Source organism: Durio zibethinus, chromosome 1, assembly GCF_047325235.1.
Source record: "Durio zibethinus cultivar Kanyao isolate XHJ-2024 chromosome 1, ASM4732523v1, whole genome shotgun sequence".
Taxonomy (NCBI): domain Eukaryota; kingdom Viridiplantae; phylum Streptophyta; class Magnoliopsida; order Malvales; family Malvaceae; genus Durio; species Durio zibethinus.
In genome coordinates this window covers 36,840,778-36,856,057 of record NC_143162.1, presented here as the reverse complement: position 1 = coordinate 36,856,057, position 15,280 = coordinate 36,840,778, and the positions used below count along the sequence as shown (strand labels likewise).

The 15,280-nt window shown below is 36.7% G+C and overlaps 3 protein-coding genes and 1 pseudogene across 8 annotated transcripts; 2 read left to right on the top strand and 2 right to left on the bottom strand.

The window, feature by feature from the left end:
- Positions 1-4,835: 4,835 nt before the first annotated feature.
- Positions 4,836-7,263, top strand: LOC111311395 (tubby-like F-box protein 5). 5 transcript variants are annotated; one of them, XM_089768482.1, is made up of 6 exons: positions 4,836-5,214; positions 5,358-5,410; positions 5,521-5,848; positions 5,952-6,039; positions 6,182-6,314; positions 6,399-7,263. In XM_089768482.1, exons 1-6 carry the CDS (start codon positions 4,996-4,998, stop codon positions 7,063-7,065), a joined length of 1,488 nt encoding a protein of 495 aa, XP_089624608.1. In that variant the 5' UTR covers positions 4,836-4,995; the 3' UTR covers positions 7,066-7,263. The 5 variants fall into 5 exon arrangements, with proteins under 5 accessions (XP_089624608.1, XP_089624605.1, XP_089624600.1 ...); XM_089768479.1 differs by having other exon boundaries at positions 4,852-5,214; positions 5,503-5,848; positions 6,191-6,314; XM_089768474.1 differs by having other exon boundaries at positions 4,859-5,214; positions 5,503-5,848.
- Positions 7,264-7,401: 138 nt separating this feature from the next.
- LOC111312726 (uncharacterized) lies at positions 7,402-15,133 on the bottom strand (annotated as a pseudogene).
- On the top strand, positions 9,274-11,859 carry LOC111312727 (CBS domain-containing protein CBSX3, mitochondrial-like). Of its 2 annotated transcripts, none has more exons than XM_089768499.1 (7): positions 9,274-9,416; positions 10,065-10,275; positions 10,425-10,698; positions 10,816-10,897; positions 11,163-11,236; positions 11,325-11,385; positions 11,513-11,859. In XM_089768499.1, the coding sequence occupies exons 3-7, from the start codon at positions 10,432-10,434 to the stop codon at positions 11,623-11,625; spliced, it is 597 nt and encodes a 198-aa protein (XP_089624625.1). In that variant the 5' UTR covers positions 9,274-9,416; positions 10,065-10,275; positions 10,425-10,431; the 3' UTR covers positions 11,626-11,859. The 2 variants fall into 2 exon arrangements, with proteins under 2 accessions (XP_089624625.1, XP_089624623.1); XM_089768497.1 differs by having other exon boundaries at positions 9,278-9,416; positions 11,483-11,853.
- LOC111310849 (pentatricopeptide repeat-containing protein At1g19525-like) lies at positions 11,924-13,190 on the bottom strand. The gene has a single exon (XM_089768494.1). The coding sequence runs from the start codon at positions 12,911-12,913 to the stop codon at positions 12,248-12,250; it is 666 nt and encodes a 221-aa protein (XP_089624620.1). The 5' UTR covers positions 12,914-13,190; the 3' UTR covers positions 11,924-12,247.
- Positions 15,134-15,280: the final 147 nt, after the last annotated feature.

The following is a 15,280-nucleotide window of genomic DNA, read 5'->3' as shown; positions in this document are numbered from 1 at the left end:
CAATTTCAATCATTGAATGAATAGAAAAGTGTATCTAATTTACAAAAAAAAAAAAAATTATAAATGTTTAAATTTGAATATCAAATTTATTATATATTATTTTTTAAAAATAAATATATAAATTAACGAAATTAAATTTGATGTTTAAAAATGTATTTAATTAAAAAAAATTTTAAAATTCCATTGTAGTAATAAATTAATTGATGTTGGACTAGTGGATCAATATCATTAAATATCTTATCTAAACGACGATTTTTTGTTATTGATATAGTTTAGCCCCACTTGAAAGGAAATGATGGGTTCGGTTCGGCTGCTTGAGATAAACGTTACAATTTACAAATGTAAAATTGGAAAATATGTGGGATTTAGCTCAGCTTAATCCCAAGTTCTAATAACTTGCCAATATTCATGTTGCACAAGTCTTGAGATAGCTTAAAAAGCACCCTTGGCATGTTCTTTCTGGTTCAAATTCTTTGTTACTGTCAATTCACGATAACTGGAGGATGTAATCTTTGTTTGAATGGGTGAGTTGACCATGGCTCGGCCGGCTTCTTTACCCCTGACTTGGTGCCTGTCCAGCTGTCCGTTGACCCTTTTGCAGCTTGGGCTCTTCTTATCTTTTCCTACTTTTGGGTCAATTAGCTGTTCAGCTCCAAATCTGGTCACAATGTGAGCAATGGACTGAAAAAGGAGTCCAGATTCAGTCCACAGTCTAAGCTCAACAGTTAATGAAGAAATTCAGATCTTTGTCTTGCTCAGAGCCTCAGACCCAATCTCAAACAACTTGGGTTTATGAGTTAGAAATTAGGGGATGAAATATTCACCAGGTAGAAGGAACCTTTCACTTTTGTTTAGTTTCGTTCTTGGGGTGTTGCTTTTGCTTTTTCACCTACTTTGCCTTAAAACTTTGCAATTCCCATCTATGATTGCGTCAGTGGATGATATTGAAGCAACAAGCACCGACCATTATTAGAATCTAGAAGGAAAATGAAAAAGAATGACATGACAAAAAGCTTAGGAAAGAACAAAAGTCGGTTTGCTTTTCTCCTTTGTTTTTCATTACCAAGAAGGAAATTAAGCTCCAGAACCAGCATGAACCAAAGGTCACTTGCCTAGTATTCATCGTTGGTGTATGCATGGTCTCATGACTGTTAATAATTAGTGATCTTCACGAACTCTTGATGGCTCCTTAATTTTAAATATTGTTCTTTTTTTTTAATACCCTTTCTTCTCTTGTTGAAGAATTTTCTATTCTTTTCTCTTTTCATCATTGCAAAGAGCATGAAATTTGCTCTCTTTCAAATAAAATCTTACCCATACAAACCTCAATTATTCGAATTCGAAAGTGAATGTCATATATGTGTATATTTTAGACACGTGTATATTCATTTTTTAAAGAATTTTCATATATTTTGAGGATTAATTTGTCTAATATTTACCATATACAAATACTTTAAAAAAATGAAAATTTGGAGCAATAAAAATTTAACTCAATAATAAACATCTTTTCATGATTTTGATTGCCATGAATATCTTCATCGATCTTGATTCCCACTCAAAACATCTGGACTACACCAACAAGTATGACCTACTCAACCTGGTTGTAAAATGCCACAGAATTCAATCCCATCAGAACTCAACGCCAATTATTGTGAAATCAGTAGCTTCAGCAGTGAGCCATATAAATTTATTTGGGATACCAAACAAGGTAAACCATTTATTCATGTAATCAAAGACATTGGGGTAATTAAGTAGGGACTGAAAATTGGCAGAGCTCCAATTAAACTCTTAGCTGGCATATGTCCTCTGAATCAAATTGTGAATGGCACATCCGAATTCATCATCAAATCAAGAACAAAACTCTTTTCTTTTCTATGGGAGGTGAGACTGCAGTTTTCTAACACCAAATCTTATCCAGGTCGAATATGCCGATCAAATTCATGTCGATGCACCACCCATATTTGTCCTTGTGGGCATCCTACCCGTTGGCAAACTTCCAAACTGCAAAAACATGATTCCTTTTCAACCAAATTGCAATGCCATACAGTGCATCCATGAAAGAAAGAGAAAAAAAAAGGGCTCCACCGTTCACTTCCCCAAGGATCATGGGTTTTAAAAGACACATTAATATTTTGCTTTGCTTCTACTGCTCATTCTATAGCGTGGCTGCATTTATTTGTTTTGGTATGATAAAAGTAGAAAGTTCAAAACTAAAGCAAACAGCTTCCCTTTCTTTTTCTTTTTTTTTTTTCCTTGTATGGTACAAACAGACAGGCACCTAACTTAGCACTTCAATTTGCTTGAAACCAATTGAGTAATGCGGCTCATTGTAGTTGTTGAGCTAGGACTTATTTCATTGCCATTGTTATTATAAAGGGCTTGTATCTGAGCTGGAGACCTTGATTAGCATGAACGTACGACCACTTTCAGTTCCCCAACTAGACTCTTCATTCATTCATTCTAACAAGCAAGAAAATCCCATGAAAAATACTGCTAACTACTATTTAAAATCACTAGTGGCAGTTTTCAGCAGTCAGGTCAAGGTCTCCTCCATTGCATCTAGATTCGCCAGTTGGTGAGTGGACCCTAATGTTTGGGTGGTCTGTTTTGAAAAGCCACAGCTAACACCTAGTGTCAATAATTGATGATTCTACTTGAACCCAAAAAAATGATGTTTTTAAGAAAGCAAAATTAAAGAATGTGTATAAAATTTATATAATCAATCGAATACAGTACGTAAGAATATAAAAGAGAAACAAAAGACCATTCCTTGCTATAATTGAAGCATGCATGACAGAATCATTCTCATATATATGTTAGGAGTTCCTTTTAGAGTCTAGAACACAGCCAATGGAGGGGACAGTAATCATACAATTCGTTCATGTCTATCTATAATTAAACTACTACTCTATATATAATAATATAGCAATAAAATTCTAGTGGGTCTAACATTTTCCTTTTCGGTGGAAATTAATGATGCAAAGAGTCAAGGATTTAAAGCTTAAAGTTTAAACAATAGCCGAAGTTCATTGAGGCCCCTACATCTAAGCTTACCTTTTTCTGACGAAACTGGTGTAATTAAGTTAAATCAACATCAACGTTATTTTATAAACAAATTAGATTATAATCCTTAAACCTTTTTAGGGTTTTTTTAATTAGCATGGATTTTCCACAATTGACCAACCACTTTCTCACTGAATTATGAAAAGATATGTTCAGCAAACATTAGAGATTCTCATCGAAGCTGTCATTTTATAATTAAACTTTTGTAGAAAGAAAAATTCCCACCATCCATAGAAGCATAATTCAATGTTTAGTAACAGGACTGTTTGATTAACGATTATGCAAGTGTGACCTTACGACTTAAAGTTGAATTCACTGTATCTTGTTCTTAACCTGACACTGACTGGGTAGTCGATGTGTCATGGGCCTGCATTCTCTTCGAACTAGAGGACATGTAGCTAATTACAATCCACGCGTGCGGGGAATATTAAGTAATTTCTTTAAAAACTTTTACTTGCTTCAATAATTTAGAAGCGCAAACATTGAGCTTATATTCAAAGTTGACATGGCTGACTCGGTTGTTGCATGCTAGCCAGCTACATGCAGCTTCCAGGAGGGCGTTGGAGCTCTTCCTAAGTCTTCAATCTTTGGTCATTTCAACCTTTGACAGCGGCCTGGGATCAGCCTATCAGTTGTACGTTTCTCAACTTCTCTTGAAACATTTCAATGATTATCGCAAAAACATCAAATACCAAAAGTTCACAATCACGTTTGCTTTACTTTCATTTTGTTGCATGAATTTCCTTTCCTTTCTTTCTCTATCTTTGAGTTGTTTTAGGGTTTAGTTATGATATTTATATATTATATAATCACATTTTCAAACCATTAAAATATTTACAAGTCTATTTCGAAACTCTTGTTTGGTGTGAACCCTTTTCTTGATGAAAAGATAATAGTTTATTTCTACTTTTCCTTTTGTGAAAATCTGTCTTAATTACAATACAAAATTATGTAAACCTTACGAATTTCAAAGACCACTTTGGGGTAAGAGAATATTACTAATTATGAAGAGGTATTATTAACAAACAAAATCTTTTTGAAGATGGAAATATATAATATATTCTTCAATTCTTGTACAATTGTTGAGGAAATATTCTATGGAAAGGAATCGCGAGGGACTCTTTGATGCCTAACTGCCTCGTGCATATAATTAATCACTAATTTTCTCTTATATAACTCTAAAAAGAGCAAATTTTTTTTTTAAAAATTTAAGGTTGATATAACTTTATCATTAATTAAAATTAACAATTTAATACTTTAATTTTATTAATAGACCCTATGATGAAAATAAATATTATTTAAATGAAATTTTAACTCTCTTTTAATTTATGGTTTCATTTTATTAGAATATCATTCAATTATTTGTCAATTTCTTTAATTAAAAAAAAGAATAAAAATAAAAAAGGTATTATTAATATTTTGTAAAAATGATTAGAATCGAAAATTTTCATCTAAATATATCAATAAAAATGAGGATATGAAATTTTGAATCATATTAATCATACATTTTAAAAAAACAAACATAGTAATTTTTCTTTTTGGAAACTATATGCTAATATCAAATGTAAGTGTAGAAAAATAAAATATTAAAAACAATTTCAAAGAATTAATGCTATTTCAAAATTTAAAAAGGTGATGTGTTGGTTTTTTATTAAAAAATTACTTTGAAATTTAAGAAGTTTTAATTTTGAACTTCCAAACTCATAAAAAATGAAAAAAAAAACTTTAATTATGCTTTTTTAGAGTATAATAATATTTTAATCAGGGAAAATCCAATTGAGGGCTCATGTCTTCATTTCTGCCACGTGTCCCCAGTGCTATTTCCTTTGTGAACACACACAAAAACCCGCCAACTAAAATTAACGGACAAAAGTCAAAATAAAAAAAAAAAAACGGTTTTAAAAAATTACGAAGTCGTTTAAATTAGAATCAATGAGACAGAGGATAAAAAAGCAGAGCCTTCATCGTGTGGTAGTCGCTGTCGCGGAGAAGCTTGAGGCGGTGGCAGCGACGGAGAGAGGCGGAGATAGACAGAGGAAATACAAACAATCAGACAAACCGCCGGCGTTAACGTTTTACAAAAAACGGTTACAAATCTCTAGGTTTCTCATTTCTTTAGACTCTCTCTCTCTCTCTTTGATTGGAGATTGTGTAAATTCTCCATTTTTGCCTCTCCGTTTCGTGTTTTCCGATGAATTTGTCTCTCCTTTCTGGAAATTTTAACATTTTTTTTCGAAATTTTCTTTTCAGCATTTTAAATTTTTTTGAAGATTTTGTTTTTGTTTGTGTTAAAGGTTTCTCCTTTTCAATTTGGATCCAATAACAGAATAAAATCACCATCTTTCAGGTAAACTCCAAAAACCCAAGAAAAAAAAAACAAAAATCTTCAAAATTTTACATTTTTTTTCCTTATTACCTGATTACCTCTTCAAATTTAAGAGAAATGCCATTGAAAAGCTTTGTTCGGGAGATTGGAAATATATCAAAGAAAAGTTCAGAGAAGAAGAAACATAATCTTAGGCGAGGACGAGCCTTTATTGCTCCAGAAGCTGCCTCTTCTTCTTCTTCAACTGCATTAGTTGAGCAAGGGCAATGGGCAAATTTACCCCCGGAATTACTTTTAGATATAATTCAAAGAGTGGAAGCCAGGGAAACATGTTGGCCAGGAAGGAGAGATGTGGTTGCTTGTGCTTCTGTTTGTACATCTTGGAGAGAAATTACTAAAGAGATTGTTAAGACTCCTGAACAATGTGGCTTTTTAACTTTCCCCATATCTTTAAAGCAGGCAAAGTTTCATCCTCTTTTCTTCTTTTTTTCCTCTATTTAAAAAAAAAATCTTTCTTTTGTTTACTTAATTGTGAGTTTTTTTTTTTTTTTTTTGGGTTTAGCCTGGACCAAGGGATACTCCGATTCAGTGCTTTATCAGGAGGGAAAGGGCAACTTCAACATATCAATTGTATATGGGTCTCAGTCCTGGTAATTTTTCCTCTACTTTCTTTTTTTTTGTTGGCGTTGATTGTTTTGGGTGTTTTTATTTATTTATTTATTTATTATTTTTGAAAATGGGTGATTTGTTTCTTATAACTGATATTTATTAGCGTAATTTACGAATTTCCAGCTCTGTCAGGTGATTTGAGTAAACTGTTACTGGTTGCAAAAAAAGTTAGAAGGACTACCTGTACTGATTTTGTGATATCTTTAGTTGGGAATGATTTCTCTAGATCAAGCAACAATTATGTTGGAAAACTGAGGTAAGCTTTTAGATGTGTGAAAATTGTTAGTTTCTCAATGATTGGTCTCTTTTTTCATGAAATTTAAGAGTGAAGCTTTAACAGGTCTAATTTCCTTGGAACCAAGTTCAACGTTTTTGACAGTCAACCTCCAGATGACTCTACAGTCCAATCCAGTTGTCAATCGCGTCTGAAAACTCGTTTGAAGCAGGTGCCTTCGAGGGTACCTATAAGTAACTATAACACAGCCAACATATCTTATGAGCTCAATGTTCTTCGCACCAGAGGTCCAAGAAGAATGCAGTGTACCATGCACTTGATCCCCATCTCCGCGATTGAAGAAGTAGGAACTGCTCCTACTCCAATGGCATTCACAAATTGCCTTGATGAGGATTCTTCTCCCTTGTTAGATTCAGAAGGAAAAGGGCCACGAGTTGGGTTCGACTCAACTGGCTATTATAAGCCTCTGAAATCAGTGCAAAGTGCACCCTTAGTTTTGAAAAATAAAGCTCCTAGATGGCATGAACAATTGCAGTGTTGGTGCCTAAATTTTAAAGGACGTGTTACGGTGGCTTCTGTAAAGAATTTCCAGTTGGTTGCTGCTGTAGAGGCAAGCCAAAATGTTACAGTGGCTGAACAAGAAAAAGTGATTCTGCAATTTGGGAAGATTGGTAAGGACATTTTCACCATGGATTATCGTTACCCACTCTCTGCCTTCCAAGCCTTTGCAATCAGCTTAAGCAGCTTTGACACAAAACCTGTTTGTGAATAGCAATTCTCTTGTTCCCTCTACGGGCATGATCATGCTAGTTTTCACTAGAATTTGATTGTAGATATTCTCTTTGGAAGCTCTTTAGGCTTTGCCATTTTCATGGGCAACTGCCTTTGTTACTATGCATACTTCTTTTATGTAACGAGGGCTACACAAACGTATTCTAAGTTTTACTATATATTTATTTTTGAATGGCAAGCTCCGGACTCTCCCCTGAGCATCTAGCTTCATCACATTCTGCGCCTTTTACATTTAAAATGTTGCACAATATTCAAGGGAACTATGTTGTGATAGCATATCACAAAGTTTTTTCCTCCTTAAACTTGGTGTTCTATTGCAGATTGCAGTAAAAAGTGCATTTTGTTTTGCATAGCAGTATAGCATGAAAATGCAACAGGCATTATGGCTCAGGAGCTGGTTCTGGACAATATGGCATCCTTATTTTCAATATATCATAATCATTCACTTTATCATGAATGCATATGCTTTATGCAAACTGATAGGTAATTATTAAAAGTTGTAATTTATGTGGTCAGAGAACCCCTATCTCCTTTTCCTTGTCCTTCTCTCCACAGCTTTAGCGGCGACCATGTCGTCTAGGCTTTTCGGGATTATCAGGGTCTGAGTCACTTGGTTCCGTGAAAAGCCCTCTGCGGCCTCTTCTTCTTACTGTAGGCTCATATTTAAGCTTCTCTGCTGGTGTAATGTTAAATGCAGCCCTGCGTGTTTCAAGAGGCTCCGCCTTTGCACTAGATTTGGTTGATTCTGCTAAGTTGTGTAAAAATTCTAGATGAACGCCAGGATCATTTCCGTTCACAGAACTTTCGAACACAAGTGAATTATTGATGCTTTGTGTGTTACTATTGACATATGCTCTTGGTGCTGGATTTTCTTTGGTCATTGAATCCTTGGGCTTTCTTCCCTGGGAGCTTCCTTCTCCGTCAGTGGTAGCATCAGGACTGTCATCTGGGTTGGCCTTATAACCCCTCTGAGTGTGGACTAATCCATCCTTTTTGGTTGATTCTGACCCCATGTGAAAAGAGGCTCCTCTGTTTTCTCCTGCTAGGGTTAGAACACTGATCGATTTTTCATCTGTAGGCAGCTTTGGTTGCCCTGTTGCCAGCTTATGAACAAACTTAGAAATATCTTCCCTGATCTCTTTGTGCAGAGGAACTTGTTCCCAACTAGAAGTGACATGCTTTTGATGAGAATTATCCGGCGTGATCCCATCTTTTGAATGTGTTGAACTCACAGTTTTGATTTGTTTTTCATCAGTGCTTGTGATTGTCCATGCCTTCTTATCTTCTTGCTTTTCCTGGTGTCTCTTTCCCGTTTCCAAAGCAGCCCCCAGTAGCCCCCTTTTTTTTGTTTTCTGCTCTGGCTCTTCTTGAGTTGGACCCTTTGTTGGTCCTTTCTTGCGTTCTTCTTCAACCTTCTCCCTTTCTTCCCTTTCCTTTGGCATTCTTGGTGCTGAAGGTGTTTCTATAGCTGCTGCAGTAATTGGTGCAACTTCTTTTACTTCGGCAGTTGCCTGGGAAGGCTTTACTGCAACACCAAACGGTTGAAAAGTGGTTTCTTGTGAGGCAGATGATGGGGGTTGAGTAGAACTTGGAAGCTGGGACCCTTCTGGTCTAGCTGACGGTTCTGCAGATGTTTGGCCCGCTGGCTGAGAGGCCAAACGGGATGGAGATTGTTGCTTGGAGACTGCCTGTACCGTTGATTGGGGCTGGGAAGCAATGCGAGATGGAGATGGAGGCACAGAGGCAGCCCTTGCTTGTGTGGGTACAGGAGATGGTGGTCGGGTTTGAGAGGCAGCCTGGCTTTGAATTGTTCCACGAAATGGCGGTACTGGCTGAGAAGTCACTTGAGTTTCAGTGGCTCTACGAGATGGTGATGGTGGAACTGAGGAGGCTCTGATTTGATTTGTTAGGCGAGATGGTGATGCTGGCTGCGAAGTAGCTTTGGATTCAGTGACCGCACGTGATGGTGCTGCTGGCTGAGTTTCTGTTTTTGGTGCTGCTGCTTGAGACTGGGTGGGAGTGGTCTGTACTGGGGCGATCCCTGCAGGCCGAAATGGTGGCCGTCGGATAGGGATGGTAGTGGCTGACTGGGCAGGTGCTTGAGTTGGAGCTGCAGGTCGAGGTTGTGGTTCAGCAGCAGGACGAGGAGGAGCCGCAGGGCGGGGAGTGATAGCTGACGAGAGCCAAGGGAGTCGAAAACGAAAACGTTGCCTCTGATCTCCCATGTTTGAAAAGGAACAGAAAAATAACAATGAATAACAATAGAGATGGAAGTTATTCGGGGTTCTTTCTGATGATGACTCACGTCTGATGTGAGATCTGCATATATAGGTTTGAGTCTGATGCCTTGGAAAGCCTACGAGACATTTGCACTCGTGACTTTCGTCTAATTTACATTCTCAACCTCCTTGCTTTTACGAGAGGACAAATCATTTTATATAATATTATGGATTCTTAAGGCAGATTTTTCTTGTCTGGTCGGTCTAGCATCTAATTTTTGTTTTCTTCATACATTTCATGTATCTGTTATTCAGACAAGACCGGGAATTGTTATTCTTTTCTTAAAGGCCTTGCCAGTATATACTTGCCAGTATATACTTGCTTCAATGTCATTTTTTACTTTGACGTGCTAATTAAAAGCCTTGTTCAACCAGCTTTGAGGACAAGATAGGGCTTAAATTAGCAGATGCCAGAATTTCGCTTTCTGCCATGGCAAATATTATAATACAAACTTAACTCTTAACCCACCAAAGGCATTCTCTCCGACAATCACCTGGCTTCCTTTAGTCATTCTTTAAAAGAAAGATTTACGTTATGTTATAAATCTTAAATTTTACTCAAGTTGGGGCAAATAGATTCTTGGAGTATGTTTTCATTGTAAAACAAAAACCAAACTTTTTAAAGAAAGTTTCATACTTTATTCCATCTTTTAATCCTTTTGACGCAACTGTTAACTTCCCTGTTATTGTTATGCCTAAGATGGAGGCAAGGAACATTCCAACAAAGTGAATGGCAGAGCCAAGTTTGCGTTTTCCTTCATCTAGTTAATCAAGTAAAGAATTCCCTTAATATAAGACGAGGATCAGCGAAATATATTCTTGCTTCTTCACCATAGAAAAGACCAGGACCGGGTTCCTAGCTTCATTGTCAAAGGAGCTCCCACAGTCTCAATATCAGCTGTCCCTCCAAGGTATGTAATTCTCAATTTGTTTTATTGTCATTTTTAAGCATTATAATTCTGTAATGCACTTTAAAATATGTAATGTTATAGTAAAAAAACAAGGGTTTGAATTACATTTAAACAAAATTTTTTATTTGTAATCTAATATTGATGTACAGTGCCAAAATGCAAAGGCTTATCCAAGGACTAAGATCATGCCAGGAAACAGTCAAGCTGTCGATTCTAAAAAATTCACGAGGCAGAGTCTCCATTGAAGGGAAAAACATGCTCTCACGTTTTGGTTGTGTCACTTCCTCTCATCCCATAGAAATGCAAGAGAAGGGATTAGACAACATGACTGTTGCAGATGTACTAATGACAAAGGGAGAAGAAAATGTTGGGTCTTGGCTTTGGTGCCGCATCAATGACAATGTCGATGATGCCATGAAAAATGTAGGTATCAAACTACAATTTTTTCTTTTCAGAATCTAAAACGGACACTGTTTCACTAATTCCTAGTTATTGTCATTGTCTGGAGATTGTTATTAAAAGAAAGGAGGAAATTTGCAGATGGCAGAACATAACATTGGGTCATTGGTGGTGTTAAAACCAGGAGAGCAACTACATATTGCTGGAATCATCACAGAAAGAGGTAAAGATCACCATAACATTTCTCTTATATTGCCCAGAATCTAGAGACAAATCACAATGTTCATCAGTATCTAGGCTTCCCAGGATCTACAACAAAAAAAAAATTATGTGATAAAGGCTCAGCCTGACCACCGTTGGCATTATGTTGTTAACGCTCCAATATTGACTAGAATAATCAATATGGAAGTTTAATCATAACAAGGAATTTCTATTTAAATCTTTCTAACTTTGAGACCTGTTAATTTCCTAACGGTGGAATGGATAAGACTACCTGAGGAAGATCATTGGGCAAGGAAGATCACCTAAATTCACGAGAGTAGGGGAAATCATGACCGAGGAGGTAATTTCTCTCTTTCAGAACTTCCATTTTTTTTATCACTGAACTCCACAACATTTAAACCTGTCATAAGTTGTCATTTGTGAAACAGAGCAAGTTAATTACAGTGAAATCTGATACAAGCATTCTTCAAGCAATGCAACTTATGACAGGTATGGTGATATATGTATCTGAATGCATGAAAGATGGAATCAACTCGTTTTTAAATTTGATTTTAAGAGAAGCAATGAGTATCCTTAATGATGACAGACAATCACATTCGGCATGTTCCGGTCATAGATGGGAGAATAGTAGGCATGGTTTCTATTGTAGACGTTGTCCGAGCAGTGGCGGAACAACAGAAGGGAGAATTAAAGAGATTGAACGAGTTCATTAAAGGAGACTACTACTAGAATTCTACAAAAGTTTGGCTGACAGAATTCAAACGAGAACAATGGCTTCAAAAGGTTCCTAGAAACCAACTTCATGTTACTTATGCTCACATCTTGGAACTGGGAAATGACTTTTTTTCTCTTTCTTTAAATAAATAAAAAGGAAAAACACAAGAGATGAATGAAAAACGGTATAGCTGCCAACCCCAGGATGGCTCAAATACCTCTTCCTGTGTGGATCAATAAAGACAGAAAATTGCAAATAGAAAAGTCTAGAAAAGACACACCTATATTGGTGTGAGCCATTGCATATCTGAGATTAACATAATCTGCCTTGTTGATACAAAAACAAACGGAAAACAACAAATTCAATTAACAAGGGAGAAAGCAACCTATGTCTTTCCAATAATTATTACTACAAATTACTGTGATTCAACAAACGGGAGAAGCCCATAACCACTAATGAGAACCAAAGCAAGATCTCAAAAGAAAATTAGGTTGACAAATCATCATACCTTGTCTCACCTGTTCATCAATTCATACCACTGGCTACTCAGTGTGCTAAGATTTCTAAATTTAACTATCTAACCATCTCATCAATCTGTTGCAAGCAAAAGTTTCTGAATCATTTCTAATGACAACGCTATCTCATTGTGGGTCTTTTCCTGCTGAAAGCCTGAGAAGCTATTGGGGCAACCTGTAATTGCTCTGATAAAGCAAAGCCCTTGGCCTCCATCAGCCCATGTATCCTTCCAGCATCCTGCACAAAACCACCTGCTATAAGTGCATTTATAGTTCTCTCAAACTCATCAGGACCCAATTCATCCTTCTTAGCTTCCAAAACTCCAAGAGCCCGAAGAGCTTTTTTCTCAAATCCAGCCCTTGAGTACATATCACAGAGGCTTACTTGAACCTTCAAAGGAGGAACTTCACCCTGTTCAGCAATCTTTCCCAATAGCAGCTCAGCCTCATCAACCAGCTGCATTTTACCCAACCAATCCACAAGAACAATATATGTGGCAGTGCCAGGTTCAAAACCATCCTTCTCCAGCTGCAGTAGAAGGTTTAAGGCCTTATCCAATAAAATTTTCTTCTCATAAGCTGCAATCATGCTAGCGGTGCACTTATCATCAGGTCTGTGGCCAAGTTTTATAATGTTGTCAAAGTTGCTCCTAGCTTGATCGGGGGCCACCAGCTTTCCCATATGCCTCCAGAAGCAATGAACATGATTCTCTAGTAGGTTGGAATCCCGCAAACTGCATGGTAGTTGCAATTCGTCCAGCTCCCACAGCATCACCACTATAAGCATATGACCGAAGCAGTGCCATGTAAATCTCCTCTGAGGGTTTGATGTCTCGTGTTTCCATCTCTTTCATCAACGACTCAGCAAACCTAGGTTCACCAGCATTAATGTATGCCATTATCATTGAGGTCTAGACCTTCATGTCTGGTTGGAAGCCACAGCTCCTCAAGCTTTCAAAAGCTTCTTTAGCACGGTCAATATTGCCCACCTTGCTATACATGTGAACTTGAACTGTAGCAGTTAAAATATCAGGCATAATACCATTTTCAACCATCTTCTTAAGGATTCTCTCAGCATCTTATACTCAATTCTCTTTAGCATAGGCACCAATCAGTTTTGTAAAGTCAGGAATGTTTGTTTGGAAAGATTTTTCTCTCAAAACAAGTTCTGCTACCTATAAATATTCAACATCATAATAGCAAGTTCAGAATATGTAGCTCCACTATCAAAATTTCACCATGCAAATACTCATATTTACATGTGTGTTATTCAAACGGGTCATGAAGAGAAAGATGCATCCAAATACATATACAACAAAGTTATCAGGAAAAAAAAGTATTTATGTTTGGTCATTGCAGCCTAAAATTAGAGAAAATTCAATTAAAAATATAAATAAATAAATAAATATATATGTATGTGTATATATATATATATATATATATACATACACACACACATACATACATACATACATATATATATATATATCACCAACTTACATAGGTCAAGAAAAGGCCAATATAGATCATGCCATAATTATTCAGTACTATGGGATGTAACAACATGAAAATATCATGCAAAATTAAGTGACAACATGGGCTGAACAATAACGAAACTGTACCTTTAAGTGTATGTCAGGATTCAGATGTTCCAATCTCTCAAGCAAAGTGACCCAGTCAACACGACTAGGTTGCAAAAGCTCTATCCATTCAGCCAAAAGCTGAAAACGATCATCCTCCTTCTTTAATGAAAGGATTTTGTCCATGACCGATTTGCACTTCGCAGATATTGGCTTTGGCTCCTGAGGCCAAACCATTTCCTCTCTCACATGAATTTTATCAGCCACTTGAACCCACTTAGGATCTGATAAATCCAGTCCATAGATCTTATACTTTATCTTTCCCTTTCTTTTTGGAAGAGATGCAACCCAAGGTTTATCCTCTGCTACAACAGCCTGTTCAGTGAAGATCTTTCCACCCTCTGCAGGCTTTCTATACCTAAGACGTTCCATCATCCCATAAAAGTCATTCTCCTCCATCTTTTCTTTCGCCCATTTGAACCAGAGCTCCCTCAACAAATCCCCACGAATCCCAACTTCACTAGCAAACCGACACATTTCTTTCACTTCTTCAGATTGCAAAAACTGCTTCAATTTTTCCTTCTTCCTCGCCTTCTCCATATCCTCCAACACCACATTACTCACTTCCCATACAGTCCTCCACAAATCTTCACTACATTCCTATGATGGCATTGCCACCGTGGAACTGCTGGATACCACCCTTCTCCATCTCCTCCGCAACCTTCTCAACAAAAATCAAAAGCATCCCATCAATTGTCTCCTTATTACAATCTGTGTATACTTCGGATAACTTCTCATTATCCAAACGACTTGCGATAAAAACTCATTCACCGTTTCATCCTCCTCTTCCTCAAAATCACTAGACACAAGCTTTGCTTCAATACTGGCATTATTTAGCTTAGCTTCTTGTGTTGAGTGATTATATCTAATAAAAGGAAAAATGAGTCTAGGGATTTGAATAAAAGCAGAGCTTTGATCACTGTTCTATGGATGAAGGGAATGAGATATTGCGGCGGAAATGGTTGATAAATTTTTGGAATTATTGGAAACCGGTTGTCCTTTTCCATTGATTTTTGATAAATTATTGATTGTTTTCGGAGAAATTAAACGCTTCAAGTTCATGTTTAGGAGCCAAAACACTAATCCTAAATTCCTCAGAAACTTCAAATGAACAAACGAAATTCTACTTATAAATGCAAATACCTGGGAGATCAAAAAATTTAGTGATGAAATAAAGGATGGGAAACGGGATGAAGAGGGCGGACCAAGTCTGTTTGGTTCGCGGGGAAGAAAGAACAAGAAACTAGCCAAGAAAGATGGGCGTGGGTAAAGGTTACCGGGACCGTGGATTTTGCCCGTACAATACTATAATGGACGGCTTAGACTTTAGGAGTTTAGTGGAGGGACTGATGATGAGGGGAGAGCATTAGGGCTTTTTGGCATGCTTACGGTACTTTTTTTTTTTTAATTAAAAATGAACTCAAAAAGAAAAACGATCACATTTTGAATTTTTAAACACATTTTTTAGAATATAATAAAAAATTAGAAAAATAAAATATATAACCTCTTAACCC